Raw genomic sequence first — 20,924 nt, 5'->3', positions numbered from 1 at the left:
ACGACCCAAACCAGAAGGATGAAGCACGTTTTGAATTGGCTAATTTGAGATTGAAAGAAGCTACTTGAGCATGTGGGACAGTTGTATCCCTGAAGCTTTGTCTCCAGGATGCACCAGTTTTATATAATTGCCATACTTGTCACAACAAATTTGGGTGTGCTGAGATCTTAATGGAACATTCAGCAACCAGATAAAGTGGCACATGGAGAAAATTCAAAAGGTACGTAAAATGTATTAATTAGCTGGCTATAGAACAAACATCTGATGAAAAATAATACCGGATAACCTATCTTCTTACATCTTTTTGATAAATTGCACTTTCTTTACATTGACATTTGATGACCAAATTGCACTGCAATAGACTTTCTAGACCTCTCTTGAGATTTAACTCTGATGGATGCTTGGAGATCTGGAATGTCAATCAAGATGACAGTCTTTATAGAGATTAATAAAAGAATCAACGTCAGTACTTCTGCAAGTCATAGTTAACTCTACATTGGAGATGTCTGCTAGCAGTGACGTAGATCAAACGTGAGTTTGTGTGTGAACACAGGCACCTTCATGTCTTATTTTCAATTTATAGTTGGAGGGTAGGATGACTTGAACTGTCTTACCTCAGTAAAAGGAACTCAGGACCTTTAAACAAGAGTCAGACAACTGAGCATATTAATTTCTGGACTAGGAGTTCGATGCGAAAATTTCAAACACAACAACCTGCTGGAAACTGCTGACGACCCAAAACTTGGAAGTATTATGAACCATGAGGTGGATAAATGATAGACTTCAAGAGAACAGGGCTAGCTGGTGGAATGGGTGGACTTGTGATCGATTAAATTTGATACTGAGAGTGCGACATGATACATTTCAGTAAAGAACAAGGAAACAATCTAAACAAATTGGGCAATTCTAATAGGGATACAGGGAGAGAGAAAAAGTCACCCCTGGGCATACATGCACACATATCATAGGAGATGGCAAACTATGTTGAGAAAGCTGTGTAAAAGACAGCTAGAAACCTATGCTCTAAAAACAAAGGCATAAAATACAAAGGAAGGAAATTATTATGACTCTTACAAAACACAATTGTGGTCTCTATTGGAGTACAGTGTCCAATTCTGGGCACCATGGTTTAGGCAAGATGAAATGGTTATTGGAGATGCATGGGGAACATTTACAAGGATGAAGCCTCTAATGCAAAAATAAGGCTAGAATGGGGAAGCAGAGTATGTTCTTCTTGAGAAAAGAATGTCACATGAAATTTGATAAAGGTATTCACAATTAAGTGGAATCTGGACAGAGTGATAAGGGAAACAGCACTATGAGTGGAAAGGTTGAGAATCACGGGTCATAAGTGTTAGGCATTTGGCGAAAGTTGAGCCCAAGCGTATGATGGAGGCAGATTTCATTGCGGCTTTCAAAAATGAATTTGAAGAATAAGAAACTGAAACCCTAACTAGCCACAAGAAAAGGGAAGGTCAGAGAGTGTGGGACTAGCTGAGTAGAGCTGACTTAGTCCTGATAGGCTGAATGGTCTCTTTCTATGCTGAGACCACTCCGTAATTGTGTGTTACAGCCAGTCTTGAATTCAGTTCTGTTTTTCCAAAGGATCAAAATCAGGTGAATATTTGTAACTTACGTCACAAAGCTTTTTAATCCTGCTTCCAAATAGAATTGATATTAAAATTACTGTTCAAAAATTGTGGACTGAAAATGAACTAAGACAACTGCAAATACAAAATGCAGTGTTGCTGCAACCTTAGAAAATGTAGTGCACACCTCCATCTACAATAGCTTCATATGCAGTTTCCAGTATGATCCTGAGCTGGGGGTCCATTGTGTGCGCTTGTTTGGGGTGGACACCAAAAAAGGAGGCATCAAATTTGCTGATATCCTTCAGTTTCCCACTTCTGTGAGGGAGCCCATATAGTCCTAGAGAGAAAAATCAAGGTAAATGTTAATTCCTTAACTCATTTAAATTTAAACCAAAAAGAAAATGAGATGATATAGCAGCAGCCATTTTGTGGATAAAAGGGAAAAGAAGAAGGTTATCACTCTTATCAAATATACTTACAAATTGTGCAATTGAGACGGTTTCAATTTAATCAAGGCTAATGTTGCCAAGTTTTCATTTTCATTCTGGGCGATATGCATTATTCGTGGACAGCTACCTGAACACAGTAAATTTTGAAATTAAAACTGTATATTTCAAGAGTTGATTGGGGGAGGCTGTTCACAGACACAAAGATGGTTGGGAAGTGGGAGGCCCGTGAGAGTTCAGAGATGGTGTGAAGGACAAGGCTGGGAGTCATAAAGATGTACAGCATAGAGGTGTAGGGAATGCTGGATGACTAGAAAAATTGAAGCTCCTGTCAAGAAAAACAAGGAGGTATATCTCAGGTAAAGATAACTGTGGCTGAGTAATTCACGAGAAGAGTAGAAGGGCAGTAGGAGTAGTATTAAGAGAGAAATAAGAAGGGCAAAAAAGGGACAGGAGATAGCTTTGCCAAATAGGGTTAAGGATAATCCAAAATAGGGGCTGGCACAGTGGCTCAGTGGTTAGCATTGCCGCCTCACAGCGCCAGGGACCTGGGCTCAATTACAGTCTTGGGCAAGTCTCTGCAAGGGTTTCCTCCGGGTGCTCCAGTTTCCTCCTACAATCCAAACATGGGCAGATTAGGTGAATTGGCCAGGCTAAATTGCCCATAGTGTTCAGGGTGTGTAGGTTCGGTGCAGTAGTGAGGGGTAAATGTCGAGTAATAGGGTTGGGAAATTGGTCTGGGTGGGTTACTCTTGGGAGGGTCAGTGTAGACTTGGTGGGCCAAATGGCCCATTTCCACACTGTAGGGATTCTATATGCTGTTTAATTTGAGCTCAAAGAAACAGTAGGTGGTAAAGAGGGATGCTAAACAAAGGCCAAATACTCCAAGCAAAAAGAGGTGAAAGCAATTCACCTTTACATACTGGTATACAGAGCAGAAATATTCAGGAACAAATTGAAGATTTGTCAGCTGAAGATCCCTAAACATCATTCAGGGAATGCAGGTTTTGCTACCAGCTTGTATTGCCGATCCCTAATTGTCCCAATAGCTGGTAGGGAGCTATCTTGAGCCACTGATGGCCATTTCATATGTACACCTGCAATTTATAGGCAATTTCCAGGATTCCAATTTTGACACAAAGAATAGCGATACCTCTCCAAGTCTGGATTGCACGTGGCATGGAGGGGATTTTGCAGGTGGGTGGTTTCCCTGGGAAGCTGCTGCCTTTGTACTTTGATTGGTTTGGGTTGTGCTATTTGGAAAATGTTGTCTAAGCAGCCTTGGTGAATTCTGGGGATGAGGGAAATCTGAAACAAACACAGGGAAAGCTAGAGAAATTCAGCAGGTTTGGCACTGTCTATGGAGACAGAAGTTCTAAAGAAGAACCATTCCAGACTTGAAACATTAACTTTGTTTGTCTCCAGACCTGCTGAATTTCTTTGGCACTCAGTGTTAAGTAGTTAACACATTTGGTTTAGAGTCTCATTCAAAAGACAGCAGCTCCAACAATGCACTCAATTATAGTCCTGAATAAGACTCCAAAGTATACTTTTTGGCCTTGAAGGAAACAGGTTACCCATGGAGCCAAGCCAACATGCATTTTGTAGAAGTAAGACCCATCTATTCCTTCAAAACAAAAATAATGCCAGTTACTTATTCTACAGGGAGCTTTGTGCTGTACTTATACTACAATCATAGCATTGTTGGAAGCAGCTGCACTAAGGGTCTGACGTGACACTGATACAAATGAGAATGAAACTCCGTTCTCCACAAAACAAACTACTTCATTCCAGAGACAGGTTGAGTCTTTACTCTGGATGTACACCTCAAATTTAATTGTATTGATAAGGAATTAAATGATTTTGCATTTGAAATTTTAAATCTCTAGAGAAGCTTGTCTTGTCTCAAGTATCAATACATTGGAAATTAGCTAATCTCATCCCTGGATGAAACAAACAATATTTTAAAATCAAAAGCAGAAAATATGCTCTTTGGTTTAAAAAAAAAAAGGTGAATTTCTTTGTCCCTTGTCTAAATCTCTCCATCGGTTTATACCCCACAATACGGCAGTTTTGCTTCCACTTATGTTTGCAACTTATCAACACCAAATAGTAACAGTTAGAACTGCTTTTATAATTTCTCTGCTTAACAAGGAAACAGCATGAGAAAAGGTCATAGCAAATAATGCTGAGCAGCACAAGAAAACAAAAATCTTTTTAATGGATTGTGAGAAAAAAGGTCGAGTGTATTTAATAATCATTAAATAAAGAGCAAGCATTTCCAACTCTCTCAGTACCCACCTGGCTTCCATCGTCTATCATCATCTGTTACCATGTCAATACCATTGACGAGATTATCCCAAAATTCCTGCAGGTTGTCTGACTCTGGCAGTCTTCCTGCGATTCCTGCTACCACAATATCCTCCATTCTGGCTCCACTCATAGGCTGCAACATGAAGCAATAAGTCCCATCAAAGAACTGAAAAATGGTCTCACATCTGTAGAGTGTTATTGTCCTTCGAATGTCTCAAAGCCCCTTTACAGATAATTAAATTAAGATTAGTCATTGTGGCAATATTGAACATATGACAACAAATTAGCATTCAGCAAGGACCTAAAAGCCATAATCGAATTGAGTATTTTTGATATTATCATTTTGTTACAATTAGTCATTTCAAAGCAAAATCCACTGGCTTTCACTCAACAGGATCATCAATACACTTGCTACCCAGTGAGAGTTATCTGCCAATGGACAGATCCCAATTTGGAGACTGGCCATGGTGACAACTGGGCTCTCGAGCTACGCAGGTTGCTGCTGCTCCCACATCAGGGTCATTGATAAAGCGGAAAAACAGGCAAAGAGAAATAAATTCCAACTATTGGCCAACTCTCAACAAAAGAAGATTGGATGTTGTTTAGAAACCCTCACTATCATCAGCACACATACTGTGCAGCTACACGTCAGTCAGAGGGCAAGCAATTCATAAGTTTCAAAATAAAACAACTTCTATCTCTTATATCACAACTAATACACTCTCCAGTTCAAGAGCAATTTCAAACAATTTTTGGCACAGCGTTTATTGGATTATTGCTTCATTGTCATAAATCCATAAACATAATTCAGCTATCATGGTTGATAAGAATTAGACTTTACTAAGTTCTGAAAAAGGGAAATAATTTAATTGCAGTGCTGTTTACATTTGAAAATGAAACCAGGTCATTGAGACACCACATTGCAAACAAGATGAGCTTAGAATTTTATAGGAGATGCAACTGACAGGGTAGGGGTAAGACTAATTCTATTTGTATTGTTGTTGTCTCATCTCTCTGTACTATCATGACCTGATTCCTTCCAATTTATATTGCTGCAAGTCACCATATGCCATCACACAGGCAAATATCTGTGTCAGCTAGTTATAAAAAGAGGTACCAAAATCACTTTCATGGCGCAACATTATTAGTCTGACCTCTGTCATCATCCTGCACTGGGCCAAGCTGCCATCACGGGGACAGTTTCCAAATTATAACGGGCTGAATTTTCCCACGTCAATTTCAGGGAGTTTCATGAAGGGTTACCTTCCTTGAGCCCTCGTGCATTTTCTTCTACAATTCTCCACAATATACCTTATTAGTTATACATTCTGGCTCCATTGTAGCTCTTTCACACACAGGTTTGTTCTCAGAAGCAGCAGGAGGGCTCATCAGTGTCAAGTCCTTCTGGCAATCACAGCACAGGTGCCATGTTTAAAGCTTAGCTGCAGGCCACGAGCTGCCGTTAGTGTGCAGCTATGCAATTCCAAAACATCACGGCTGAGAAAGGCAAAAAGGCACAAAGGCTTCACAGGGGGACAGGGTGGTGCCTGGTGGATGGGGAGAGGCATCCTTTTTTCACCAGGTCTGCAGGAAGGAAGCATGGTAACGGATGTTGCCAGCCTGATTTGTAGCAGTCACTGCACCTGTGTGGTGTCTAGCAGAGGTGTACAGCACAGAAACAGACCCTTCAGTCCAACTCGTCCATGCTGACCAGATATCCTAACTTAGTCTAGTACCATTTGCCAGCACCTGGCCCATAAACCCTTCCTATTCATGTACCCATCTAGATGCCTTTTAAATGTTGTAATTGTCGCAGCCTCCACGACTTCCTCTGGTATCACATTCCATACACGCATCACCCTCTGCATGAAAACGTTCCCTCAAAGTCCCTTTTAAATCTTTCCCCTTTCACTCTAAATCTATGCCCTCTCATTCTGGACTTCCCTACCCCAAGGAAAAGACTTTGTCCATTTATCCTATTATGCCCCTCATGATTTTATAAACCTTTATCAGGTCATCCCTCAGCCTCCGACATTCAAAGGAAAACAGCCCCAGCCTATTCAGCCGCTCCCTGTAGCTCATACACTCTAACCCTGGCAACATCTTTGTAAATCTTTCCTAAACCCAATAGGGAGACCAGAGTTGCACGCAATATTTCAACAGTGGCCTAACCAATATCCTGTACAGCCGCAACATGACCTCCCAGCTCTTATACTCAATGCTCTGTCCAATAAAGGAAAGCATACCAAACACCTTCATCACTATCCTACCTACCTGCAACTCCACTTTCAAGGAACTGTGATCCTGCACTCCAAGATGTCTTTGTTCAGCAACACTCTCTAGGACCTTACCATTAAGTGACAATAAATTTCAATTCAATTCAGCGTATAAATTCCACTCGGATTTGCCTTTCCAAAATGCAGTATCTCACATTTATCTAAATTAAACTCCAGCTGATAAAGATCCTGGAGGTAACCTTCTTCGCTGTCCACGACATCGCCAATTTTGGTGTCATCTGTAAAGGTACTAACTATACCTCTGATGGTCCACAGGAACCTGCAGCTATGCCAGTCAATGTTGGGTGACCTTATGGCTGGATGCCATTTTATTCTCTCTGCTAATTGACACAAACTAACTTTGTTACTGCACCCATCTCTCACTAAGGCTCAGTTTTTTCCCTCTCACTTTTGCATGCAGCATCTTTCCTCAACAGCTTTCATTCATTCCTTCCTCCCTAAAGGATTAATCCTCCTGTCCTCTGTTTCTTTCTTACATACTCACTCAGGACAATTCATCACCTTTCCTGACTGAGGATGGATCAGCCTCCTGACTGACGAGAGTCCCTGTTTCACTGGACTAAGGACTATACTCCTCAGACATGCAGTCTGTTTGCTGCAGAAGCTGCTGTCACATTACTGTAGGTGAGATATTGCTGTACATCATCACATCCTATTCAATGCTCAAATACTGGCTTTCTGTCTGTGCTAAAAGGCAAGGCAGAATTGCTGTGAGTGACTAAGTAAGCACAAAGTAGCAAGCGCTAAGTAAGCGAGAGCCTTGAAAGGCATGAAATGGATGACCGTCCTTCTGCACAAAGTGACCTGGCAGCAACACTGGAATGCAAGGTATTGGTCAGCTCCAAAGTGCAGTATTGAAGTAGTTAACTGATGACATGGCAAGGTTGGTGCTTTGCCAATACAGACTTCCCTGGTCAGAGGGTGTAGGTGGTCACTGTCCATGGAGTGTTCCCAGGTAAACTATCAGATTATCGTCCTGACTTTCAAGTTATACACTGTCACACACACTTACACAGACCCTCTCTCATATGCACGCTGTCTCTCATACACTGCGCACACATCCTCTCACAGGCTTATACTCCATCACACTCACACACAGTAACAAGCACGCAAACACACACACACTCTCACGCGCACTCACACTCTCTTTCATGCACACACGTACAAGTCTATGGGTGAATTTGCATTTGCAGACAATTATTTTACTCAAAAATAAACAAACAAACAAACTAACAAACAAACAATCTGCAGGTAGTCAATCCATGTAACATTTTATAACTTCCTACTTTGGAAATAGAACCAGTCTGGCTCAAGACTGGAATACAGACGGACTCTAACCTCACATTTTTAATCCAATGTCTGAGCTGAGATGTCACTTTTTTAAAGATAAAACCTTAATTTATCTTGAGAATGTGACTTAAAAGAAGTTCTGGGATTTACATATTAATTAACCAAAATCTGCAACCTATTCTAAAAGATGAAAGACTTAACAGCAATCTGACTTTGTTCAATATATCGTTTCAGCTGCATGACACTGATCTTTAGCTATAATTGTCTCATGAACCATCTCCACAACTACCTGAAGGAGCAGTGCTCCGAAAGCTAGAGCTTCCAAATAAACCTGTTGGACTATAACCTGGAGCTGTGTGATTTTTAAAACTTTGTCCACCCCAGCATGGTCCAACACCATCTCCACAACATGACTTTCAAGTAGGAATTGCCACTGTCTAGTTTCTCACCAATATCTGGGAGAACATAATGAGGTGAGATTAAGCAATAAAGGAGATGTTAATGCACTCAAATAGGGTTCACTCTCCTTACAAACGAGATTCTCATCTAGTCACAGAAACATTAAAACAGAGAATCAAGCATTTTCTTCTTGATTCATGAACCTTATTTTTCATTCTCACCATATTCTCCCAGCTTTCCCACTTTTGCCCAGATTATTCAGACACTAGGAAATTTCTACCCGAACTTGCTTATACTCTGGTCAGAATTTCCCAGTGGATTATATTTTCTTGACATCTCCACTAGATTGTTCTGTACATTCTCCTGTATGTACATAGATGCCAATGCAACAACTAAAAGTGCAAAATCTCCCAGCCTTTTGTTTTCAATCTCACATTTTCAATCTACCAGTAAGCGGTGATTACATTTGCAGATTGTTGTTTCTTCTTGCCACCCCTTCAGTGCATTCTTTACTTTTCTGGATGCTCTTACTTATTTGCCTGCTTCTCTATTTTAGTCTGTGTGGCAGAGCCAGGATTTAAAAGGTGCAGGATGTGATGCTAAAGAGAATTTCTTGTTCTGCCAATTATGCAATAGGGTCTTTGTCTTTTAGTGTGAACAGATGGAATGCAATGCACCCATAGATTCTTTGTTTGTCACTAGTATCCTGTTTGCCTTTGTCATGAGCTTCAAAATACTCTGCGATCAAAAAGATTTAAATTCTCTGCATCACAGTCTCACTCCTACTTTATGCTCAAATTCCTTCCCACATCTTTCAGTCTCTTGCCTCTTCCTTTTCTAGATTCCTGCCTTTCACCTCAGCAAATTAGCACCAGAAGCAAAAGCTGGCCCAGTCTCGCACTGGAAACCCTCTCTTCCTCGTATGCCATCTGTGGGTCTCTGCTGTGCACAATTTACCTGGCATAACTGTCTAAAGAACAATTATAACTGCACTTGAAAAATAATTTATTGGATGTGGAAGAGTTGCTAAACGTCTCAATGTATTTCTCAGTATTTCGAAATGGACTTTTAAATATGGTCACCATCCATGTTCCAGACACATTTGATAAAAGACAAAATATCTTCTCGCCTTAAACTGCTACCTCCTTTCTAATGTTTATCTGCATGCACAGTTGATTCTCTGTTTCTTACTGTCTACATGTCTGTCTAATCATGCTGTCCTGCTGCATGTTCTACCTCTCTGTGTGCATGGTTCATGCCACTATTAGGCAGGGTTAGAATGATCCCCTCAGCAGTGCAAACAACTGGTTTAGTCAGAGTAGAAAATTAGTATTGCTTGTCTGGTAGAAAACGTTAAAATATCCCAGTTTTGTGATTAATTCAGAAATCAGCAATACTTTTCATAGGCAGGTCAACTGGAAGGGTGGGGGTGCATAGATGGGAGGCAGGTTGGGTGGCAAAAAAAAAAAACAAGGAGTTAGACCAATGGAGCAGGATTTTCATCTTTGATTTCAAATCCCTCCACGGCCATGCCCTTCCTACTCCTGTAATTTCCTCCAACCTTTCAAACCCTCCAATACCTCTACTTTTCTACTTCTGGTGTTGTGTGGATTATCAATTATGGCCCTTCCACCATTGTTGACTATTGCTTAGGCCTTAAGCTATGGAACTGCCCCGTTACACTTCTCCACCTCACATTCGGCCTTTAGGACTCCACTTTAAACTTTAGTCAACTGACCAAATGCCTTATGTGGTTCAGTGTCGTACTTTATAATTCTCCTGAGAAGTGCCCTGGGATGTTTAATTAGTGAAAGTGCTACATAAATGCAAATTGTTGTTGTAGAAGCAGTAGATAGGTCAATTGGGAAAGAAATGGAAGACAAAAATAGAAATTGCTGTAAAACTCAGCAGCTCTGCCAGCATCTGTAGAGAGAAATCAGAGTTAATATTTTGGATTCAATGACCCTTCCTCAGAACTGGGCCTTAAACATTCGCAGTTCTTTTGGTTTTGGAAAAACTTGAAGTATTTTGCAGTTGGCAGGCTTTTGTGGATTCCACTTTCTTTGCTATATCCTGTGTTTGATTACCTAAATCTTATTATAGAACCTCAAGCACTGAAACCACAGCATGTAATTTCATCCTTCATAATTATGGTATCACAGACAGCTGTATTCATGTCCCTCTGCGTTTCCCAATTATACATATATTCAGGTCAAATGTCTAGGTTATTTCTGGAAATGTAAATGTTATCTGTGTTAGTCATAATAAGATAAATCTCAATGTAGCATCAGCACATGTAGTCTGCACACTATGCTCAAGAACTGATATGTTTAACTGTCAAGTGTTTTCAGCAGAATTGACTTCTTTTTAAGACTCAGTTACACTACTGAAGACAAGCTTGAAATGGCATCCTGAATGTATGGGTAAATTGTGCTCAGTTGTCTGGACAGCTGGTTTGCAATGCATAGGGATTAATTCCTGCACTGACTGAGGTTACCATGAAGGACTTCCTTTCCCAACCTCTCCCTTCGCCTTAGGCATGGTGACCTTCAAGTTAAACTCAGCAGTCAGTTCTCGTTAATGAGAGAGCAGCGCCTAAGGCCTGGTAGGACTATGGTCGCTTTACCTTTATTGCCAATTGAAGAATAAAATAGATGAAAATATCAACAGTGGTAAAGTCTCCCAGCCATGAATTTTTGCAAGTGATTTTCAACTTTTAAATGTCATGCCAAATACTGTATATACGTATATGACATTATTTCTAAAAGCATTCAATATTACAAAATAATGTCAAAACTCCATTTTATCCCATTCTACACAATATAAGTAGAAGGCAGGTCCATTGGTCAACAAATGTATTAGAGAAGCTAATTTACATTTATTCAACTCCTTCCCATCACCTCCTTGTTGCAGCAAACAGGCACAAAGGTATCATAATCCACTTCAGCGAACCTAATGTCCTTGAGCTTAGAAACTTGCATTCACTGATCCCTTGTTCAGTTCTGCTTTACCAGCCCCATGGTTCACTTTTCTCAATGGTATCATGGTATCAGTTATTCCTTAAGACAGCAACTCTTTTTCTCTTGTAAAGATGCTGACTTGTGCTGCAGTGTTACTCCACAGGAGACAACCACTTTAGCACAGACAGGGCTCCAATCTCCCAATGTCCTGCCATTGCTGTGTGATCCTACACACTAAGTAGGATCTTTACCAGAAGGATTACCACAAGCAAGATATTGTCCTCACTTACATACACAAATTCATTTCCCCACAAGAGGCAGGATCCTTGACCATTTATCTTATTTTTTTTAAATAAAAAAACTTTGTTCATAAATGTGGGCGTCACTGGCTAGGCCATCATTTATTGTCTATTCCTGATTGACCTGGGTAGTTAAGAGTCAACCGCACTTTTGTGGGTCAGGAGTCTCACAAAGATCAGGCCAGGCAGGGATGGCAGATTTTCTCTGAAAGAAGGTATTAGATTGATTATGTAAAAACCAATGTTAGGATAGCTTTGCATTCCAGATTTCACCCTCCGCCATAGTGAGACTCAAACTCATATCTCGATAGCTTTAGTTCTGGATTACTAGTCCAGTGTGATAATCACTATGTCATCATCACCTTTTGCATGACTGAGATTAGTTAACTCAGCAGAGACATGCAGTTAGGTGCAGAACCTTCCCAATCTGCATGGTTCAGTGAATTTATTAACTCAATTCTTCAGAATAGCTACTACTTGACATTTATAACTATAATTTAGCTTTTACTTTCATTCCTTTTAACTCAAAGCTGCTTTCTCAGTTCAGTACAATGAATATCTAAAATCTACCTCCTCAATTCTTTTTTACTTACATCCTTAATTTTCCCAAAATTGTTAAGAGTTTGTAAATTAGATCACTTCTTCAATGGTAGGTGGAATAGAATGCATACAATGGTGAGTGCCTGTACTTCCAACGTGACTCAAATGCATCTAAAAGCAAATGATTACAGAGTAACAGAAGTATCTGTGTGAGAACCCTGACCTCTCATCGCACTGCGATAAGTGAGGCACCAGAGAATGCAGCACCAAATCCAAGAGAACTGGCATTTCTTACATTTTCAGCACCACACTCTACCCCATCTGTTTGCTTCTAATTAAGTAAATAGTGCATGTTGGCTCAATACCGCTGGCAAAATAATTGTTTTAAATTCTTTTCTTCCTGCTGTTTTCTTCTTGAAAACTGCCTATTGAAAAAGGAGTCCAATTCTATAGAATAAATGAGGTATGTCTGGGAAGTTAAAGGCTTCCCAGTTCAATTTAAGAAGACAATAGTGACACCACGAAAACAGCAGAAAAGAAGAATTTGGAGAATGTGAAGTCAAATGTTAAGTTTACCTATTCCATCAGTTTTGACAACATTCTGGTAAATCTTTTCTGAACCTTCTTCAATTTAATAATATCCTTCCTACAGCAGAACGATCAGAACCATACACAGTACTCTAGAAGAGGCCTCATCAATGTCCTGTACAACCTCAACATGATGTCCTAACTCCTAAGCTCAAAGAATTATGCACCTGAATACCTAGGTCTCTGTTCTACAACACTACCCAGAGCTCTACCATTAATCGTATAAGACCTTCCCTTGTTTGTTTTACCAAAATCAATACCTTGCATTTATCCAAATTCAACTCCAGCTGCCATTCCTCAGTTCATTGGCCCATCTGATCAAGATTTCTTTGTAATCTTAGATAACCTTCTTCACTGTCCACTATACCAACAATTTTGATGTCATCAGCAAACTTACTAACCATGCCTCCTAAATTCTCATCCAAATTGTTTACATAAATGGCAAAAGTGGACCCATTACAAATTCCAGTGCAACACCGCTGGTCACAGGTCTCCAGTCTGAAAATCAACCTCCACCACCATCCCAGTCTCCTACTATCAAGCCAATTTTGTATCCAGCTGGTAAGCTCCCACTGAATCCCATGGGATCTAACTTCATTAATTAGTCTACCATGCAGAATCTTGTCAAAGGCTTTACTAAAGTCCATGTAAACAACATTTACTGCTCTGCCCTCAAATCCTTTTGGTTACTTCCTTAAAAAAAAAACTCAATCAAGTTGGAGAGCCAGGATTTCACTCGCACAAAGCCATGCTGACTACCCTTAATCAATCCTTGCATCTTCAAATGCATGTAAACCCTATCCTTCAGAATTACTCCCAAAAATTAACCCACCACCAATGTCAGACTACAGGTATACACTTCCTACATTTCTCATTAAAATCTTTCTTAAATAAAGGCACAACATTAGTCACCTTTGGAACTTACAAATATCTGCTAGTGCCCCCACAATTTCTTCCCTAACCTCCCACAATATCCTGGGATACACTTAATCAAGTCCTGGAAATTTATCCATCTTTCAATGTTTTCTAAGACCTCCAGCGCTTTCTCTTCTGTAATGTGAACTGTTTTCAAAACATCAATATTTATTTCCCTGGAGTTCTGTAGCCTCCATTTCATTTAGTATCTGTCGCATCTCCTCAAGTTCAACACAAAAACAAACTCTCTGATCTTTAATGGGCACTATTCTCTCCTTGCTGGCTCTTTTGCTCTTAACATTTGGATTATCTTTAACTTTATCTGTCAAGTTTATCTCATATCACCTTCTCCCCTCCTGATTTCCCTTCTTATTCTTGACTAGAACCTCAGTATCTTTATTCATCCATTGTTCCCATTCTTATCTGTCTTACTCTTCAGTCTGACAAGAACTCTCATTATCACACTTTTGAAAGCCTCCCATTTGTCGTCAGTATACTTTTATATGCGAACAGTCTACTCCAATCAAATTTTGAAAGCATATAAAAATGCCCAAGGACCTCCCAAAGATGCAGCCACATAGATTATTCCTAACATGTCCAACTCAGGCCTATGTTGACTTCCTTTTCTATTGCAATCCATGCTGTCAGTCCAACAGTTAAGATGTGCCTTCTCACCATGGCTCCTTGGTTTAGCAAAACCTTAAAAGTTAATACTTAGTGCAATAAATTCAAAAGTCAAACATTGGAAAGGATCAAGTGCCTGTACCTGGTATATTGGACCAAAGATTTATACTAATTGAGACTTAATGCATTGTTATTGGTTACCAGCTATTAATCATCTTTTTGCAGGAATTCTTCAACTTTAAGCTTTACGTAAGGACAATAACATTAATAAACATTTCTTTTCAATAGGAAACAAACTATAAAGAACAGAATGCTACATCTATTTAACATGAAGCAGCCACAGAAGGAGTTCAATTGGACCATCACGTCCGTGGCAATACTTTGAAAGAGCTAATCAATGAGCATCATTCCTCACAGACTTGTATATTACATCACCACAGTTCCTTTTTGAAATGGATCAACCTGAAAACCTCACTATCCTTAGCTAATAGGATGTAGCTAAAGAATCAAAAATGAAACAATAATACTTGATAAAGAAAAATAATTTGAAGCCTGGCCTCTGTTTTCAAACACTTGCTTGTAGATTGTACTTGCTGGTGCTAATTGCACACACAACAAGCTGTTCAATGTTCCCAACCAAGAGCAAAGCTACCCTGTTGCATTTTAAAGTCACAGCATTGTACAGAATTGTTCTGAATCATGCCTTGATTCAAGACTAACAAACCATTCAGTAAATTTTCCTCGGTTCCTAGTAACGGTCTGTTGTTTGCAGAGTGAGGGGGAGAGTGAGGTCACCAATGTTCTCTCAAACTCTGCTCTTAGCAAGCAGAGCCTTTCCATTGTATGCTAACAGCAGGCCTCAAAGCTATTTTACTGTGAAAACAACACAATGAACATTCCGCCTTATATTTTTACAAGGTGCCAAAAGCTGTGCTCTCAATTCATGTAGGAAATGTCACTTATTTACAACACGTACCTGGACATCAAGTGCCTTTGCAAACAAAACTTCAGTTTGAAAATTACTGTTCTCGATGAAACTTAAAACTTTGACAATTAGGACAAAAACACACCAATTATACTAAGTTATCTACTTCTTCACAAAGTCTGCAAATGTACAGAAGGCAAACTGAAAGAAATCAAATCAGAAGTTTGCTTAGTATTCCTATCAATTTCCATTTACTGCAAGTAAGTTAATAGAAAGAGCTAGTAAACCTCTTCCAAATGGCTTATCTTTCCTGCTGCTGCACCAAAATAGGATTTATTTTTGTTTCTATGGTCTATCACAGACGTAACCAAATTAATTTGCAACTGATATGTAAGCACTGAAAAAATATGCGCATGAAACAATTCTTCTCAATATCACTGACTATGGAAACTTAGTATCTCTCACAGTGGAAGTCAAACTTGTTAACAAGTGATGCACATTTTTAAGCCATTAGTTTTGCCTACTTGCTGTTTGGTTCTGGTTCTAGGCCTGGATGCACTCAGGCTACCATTTGTTCTGGTGTTCTCCAACAGGAGAATTGAAGCCTCCTTGACAACTGTAACTGCAACTGATTGCCTTCTCTCCCAAAGACACTATTTCTACTTTTACTATTAATGTTCAAATTTCAGACAACACCCACCACAACTCTGCCTGCAGGTCCAAATTCATTAAACTCCTCTAACTCCCTCTTACTTTTCCTTCAGAATGTTTGTTACTGTGTGAGCAAGGCCTTATTCCAACCATAACTTTACTGTGTGAGTGTCATTTTGACACCCTGGTGTTGACAAGAGAGCCTACCAGGGATCCTTCTGCCTGCAAATATTAAAAAAAAAGCCATTCAAGTCATTTACAAATATACTTTCAAAAACCATGCCATTTTTGATCCTCAATCCTGAAGCTGCCAACTTGCTCAAACATCCTCACACTTCTAAAAACAAATTACTGCAGATGCTAGAAATCTGTAATCAAAACAAAACTTGCTGGGTAAACTGAGCAGGTCTAGCAGAAGACCATAGGCCTATGGAGAGAGAGAGTCAAAGCTATGAGTTGGCTCTGACTCTCTATGTTTGTTCTGAAGATTTCATAGCAGATTTGGAATGATAACTCTGTTCCTCCCCGCACAGGCTAGCTCAGTCTCTACAGCATTTTCTGTTTTTATGACAACTCTTCAACCCGCAAAGACCATGCCCTCAACAATACCTTTATTCTCTCCCTTCAGTTCTGCAGTAATGGGACTTGAAACATTAACTCTGATTTTCTTTCTCCAACAGATGCAGCCAAACTTGATGAGTTTCTCCATCACTTTCTAGTTTTATTTCTAACCATGGTTTCTCTTCTCAACTCAACCCCATCACCTCAGCAGTTCCTAAAGCTCCATCTGTGATTCCTTCTTCACTGACATCTACTCTAATCGCTTGGTTACATCATCCAAACTGTGGCATTAGCATGTTGACAGTTTCTACCTTTACCCTTCTGAATCCTCCATTGCCTCTGTGCCATTACACTACCTGTCTAATGTTGTATTGCTCCCCCCAAAAAAAAAAGTCCAAAAGACTGAAATCATCACCTTCAGGCTGTCACCCACTGTACTATTTGCTTCTCCAATCCAGACCTTTTTTGTCCCCTCCCTCCTTCCCCTTCTTCAAGGCACATTGATGGCTGAGCCACCTGGAACTCACTCTCTGACCAAGCTTTTGGTCACATCTTCTCTTACATTGGTATCCATTTTCTTTATACTTTCACAACACACCTTGCAACGTTTGAGATGTTGAATTTGCTATAGAAATGCAAGTTGTTTTTGTTGTTGCTAATACTATTAACACAGAAGCAAAATATTTTGGAGTTGAATTTTTACTGAGAAAGCTTTGTAGCAAGAAAATATAAGTTCAACAGAACAGCTTCTTTGACTTTTACATGTTTGACCATGAAGGTTTCTGTAAATCTAGACCAGGTAAAAATAGAACATTTGCAAATTGCTACAGTTTTAATCCCAGATAGACACATTTCCATGCTAATCTATGTATTAGACAACAGTCAGGATTGCATTTGGTTCATTATCAAGTAATTAGTTATAATCCACTTAAAGCTTAATTCAAAAATATATTGCACAAGTCTGCGTTCAACATTGAAAGACCCTCTTCAGAAGGTCCTTTGTGACTTGCTGGGCCGAATGGCCTATTTCTACACTGTAGGGAATCTGATTTTTAAACATCACTGAAGGAACTCAGTGAAAGTCGGCCACACTGTAGATTTTATTGGCTGGGTTGCAGTAAATTCCATTTAGTTATTGACCATCTGCTCCAAAGATGAGCAGTTTACGAAGGTTAGATTTGGAGCGGGGTTAAAATATGGTTGACAGCAGCTATTTACACATCATTTGAGGGAAATGATTGGATTGGGATAGCAGGGGGATTGATATTGAAATAAAATAGATATGTGGGTTATTATAGGCCTGGTGATCCACAGAGCACAACACTGCGAGGCTGCAGTCTTTGTCGGGGCATGAATTAGGGAATAAATCAATGAAAGGAAAACTGGCTCCGCGTTATTTGTGCAGGTGCCGCCCCTGGAGTGAGGCACCGCGCTCTCATGCGATCTCGCAGTTCAGTTGAAATCGGTTCTTTTCTTCTTCGGGAATGTCTCTCAGCCCACGCCGGGAGCTGGAATAGTGTCCACACACAATGACATCCCAACCCCTCCTCCCGTCGGCTCGGCAAGTGGGAGGTTCCTGAACAACAGTGAAATGGTGAAACAGCCGTCCGCACCTCCCTGTGAGATATTGCAACATGCCTGACCATCCCAGCATCCGTAACATGATGACAGATCCTACTCTACCATTTCGGGAAAAAAAAATTAACCAGATCTCGCCGATCAAACCCATTTTAAATTGTAAATAAAACATCTCCGACGCTAATGGATCTTTTCCTTGATATAAAAGGACAGCCACACTGAAGCATCAAGGATGCGTCTATAAAATGGCAGCGTTGTAATCCTATCCCCACCGCAGCATAATTCAGAGGGATCCGATAAGGAATAGACTCTAGAAGATACCCATTAACGCTGCGGAATAGTTCACTCTTTAACAGAAAGGAGACAGTGAACCTTTGTACAATTCTGGGCAAAACTCTCTCCATTAAGGTACATCTAACAGCACCATTAAAAAAGCTTGGGGAGAGAGAAAAAAAAGCTTTCCTCGTGTTTTACTTCATCGCTCGGCCATGTCTTCAAAGCCACAAGCATCCCAGTCATTTAACAATCATGTAACAAAAGTGAAAGTCATACCTGTCTTTCAAATCCAGAGATTTTTCTGTCTCGCTTTCCTTTGTTTAGCGATGTATTTATTGAGTGGAATCAGTGCAGTTGTTTTACAATAAATATCTCCTATTACTCTCTCTGCTACCTCGAGCTGCGAGCTGTCTGTAAGAGCTCGGCTGCGCCTCTCAACGCTTCTCTACATTATTTAAATGACTGATTCGCCGGCTCGACACGCCACATGGTCTGACAGATTGGGTTTTCAGCTCAGTCCAATGAGAGGAGAGGCAGGGCTGGACCACAAGCTCATGAGATGATCAACCCCCCCTTACAAACGCCTGAGAAAAAAGGTTACTACAGTTCATGTGCAACATCGTGGTAGCGGCCTGTTTAAAAAAGGTTCAGAGCAAACAGTCTTCAACCTGAAAACTCAAACATACGACACATTCTCTCTAGCCCCGGTTTAAAGCCCACGTTGAGCAAGTAACTGAATAATTAATTTATTGCAACAAGGTAAATACTTGTTCTTACTGGTTCTCAAAAGAACTATATCCTAAGACCTCCAGGCAGAATATTTATATTGTGTTTCATTTTTGCCTGTGAAGTGCATCTTTGCTACCTGGTCCAGACAGATTAAACATTACATCCCACTAAAGGTCGCCATTGCTAAAGAGAAATAACTGGTGATGGTTTAACCTAATGCAAGGGGAAAGGTTGAGGAGAGTCCTTCATGGTAATCACAGCCTGTGCCAGGAATTGAACCCACGTTGACGGTATCAATTTATCTTACAAACCAGCCGTGCGCCCAATTGAACTAACTAATGTCCTTACCTGCGTTTTGTAGTAGACAGACAATGTGATTTCACCAGCTCCGGCTCGTGGAGTCCGACAGGCGGGGCGGAGGAAGGAGAGAAAGAGGAAGGTTCTTACTTCACTTGGTACACAGGGAGGAGTAGTCAGAGGGTGAGTCAGCCAGCGTTGTGCTTCTACTTGTCCCCGCCGGTTTGAAATAACATTGAGAAAGCTGGCAGGAAGTTACCTGGCTCTGTGCTGTCTTACCTGAGGAGGGCACTGCACCAGAAGATGGAGAATACAAATGCATTTCTCAATGACAACATGGTAGTTTCACTAACACTGGTGTTGATACCGGCTTATTTTATTTCATCAAATTTAATTCTTCGAGTTCCTGTAGTGGGATTTGAACAAGGATCATTTAATCAATAAACCAGGCCTCTGAATTCCTCGTCCTGTAACTATTGTGACAACTATTGTAACCTGCAATTGTGCCATGTATCCTCCCAGTATCGGATGTGGGGGCGTAATTAAATTCAATTATTTATTACATTCCTAATCGGCTGTCCCATTGCATTTCTTTTGGCTTGCACACTTCATTTTTTTTCACTTGGTAGTATGAATCGTGTGAATTTAGTTGTGAAAATGGTCATTGTAACATATAATAATGGATATTTTCTAATGAAGCTATTCAGAAACGTTACTGCACACGTGCACAGTTGGGACTGTGCAATCCATAAAACAGCAGGTGCATTGGGTCCATCGAGTCTCCTCTGCCATTCAGTGAAATCATGGCTCATCTGATAATCCTCAAGTCCACTTTCCTGTCTTTCCCCTTTGACCCTTGGTTTTCATGCTGATTTAAGTAACGTTGTGATGAAGAATTCCACAGACTCACTACCCTCTGATGGAAGAAATTCCTCCTCATCTCTATCTTAATTGTGTGACCCCTCTTTCTGAGATTATGTTCTCAGGTCCTAAATTCTCCCAAAAGAAGGGAAAAAAACTTTCCACATCTACCCAGTCAAGATGCTATCTAAGGCATCCCGTAACATACTATAATATTGTTGCAAAAATAGGCTGAGTATAGCTCATTTTGCATTCAATTTTCTGATCCTTTAATGAGCAGAATGCTGCTGGAAATTTGAAACGAAAATGGAAAATACTGTCACCCTTTGTCTGGCAGCTCCTGGTAGAGATAACAAGCATTCATGAAAATCAATTACTTGAAAGTGAATTGTTTCCCTTTCAGATGCTCTCTGATCTGCTGAGTGATTCCAATGGATTTTGCTTTTATTTAAAATCATTGCTTGTTGATTCTGTGATTTCCCATCAACTGAGATCATGTTTCAATCCTTTTGATTATATTTCTATCCTTTCCACAGTATCAACCCAGCTCTTATCAAAATCACAAAAGATATCCTATATGACTGTTCTTAGAGTTAAACTATCTATTCTTGTCCTTACGTGTCTGTAATCCTGGTTGATCACAATAACAGCTATCTATGCTTCTAGCCCATTGTCCAGATGGATGGGACTATGTTCACCTGGTTCCATTCTGATCTGTGTATAATTGAAGCCAGAGATTAGTCTGCAATAGCCTCTCTTCACATTCCTGCACTGTTATTTTTC

At 40.1% G+C, this 20,924-nt stretch overlaps 1 protein-coding gene across 3 annotated transcripts in view; it reads right to left on the bottom strand.

The window, feature by feature from the left end:
* Nucleotides 1-19,481, bottom strand: part of fasn (fatty acid synthase) — an 88,497-nt gene extending 69,016 nt beyond the window's left edge. Inside the window, exons 1-3 of one of the 3 annotated variants that reach the window (XM_043714700.2) lie at nt 19,332-19,481; nt 4,340-4,484; nt 1,777-1,929 (exon numbers count right to left, since the gene is read on the bottom strand). In XM_043714700.2, the coding sequence (XP_043570635.2) occupies nt 1,777-1,929; nt 4,340-4,481 (295 nt within the window). In that variant the 5' untranslated portion in view covers nt 4,482-4,484; nt 19,332-19,481. Of the gene's footprint in view, nt 1-1,776; nt 1,930-4,339; nt 4,505-18,530; nt 18,690-19,331 lie in introns of those variants that run through there. The other 2 variants (XM_043714699.2, XM_088000593.1) reach the window with 2 other exon arrangements.
* Nucleotides 19,482-20,924: the final 1,443 nt, after the last annotated feature.

This window comes from Chiloscyllium plagiosum, unplaced genomic scaffold, assembly GCF_037043375.1.
Source record: "Chiloscyllium plagiosum isolate Xiang-an unplaced genomic scaffold, Cpla_swu_hap1 HiC_scaffold_25, whole genome shotgun sequence".
In the NCBI taxonomy this organism is placed as follows: Eukaryota; Metazoa; Chordata; class Chondrichthyes; order Orectolobiformes; family Hemiscylliidae; genus Chiloscyllium; species Chiloscyllium plagiosum.
Note: the sequence above shows the minus strand (reverse complement) of the source record. Positions and strands in the feature narration are given on the sequence as shown.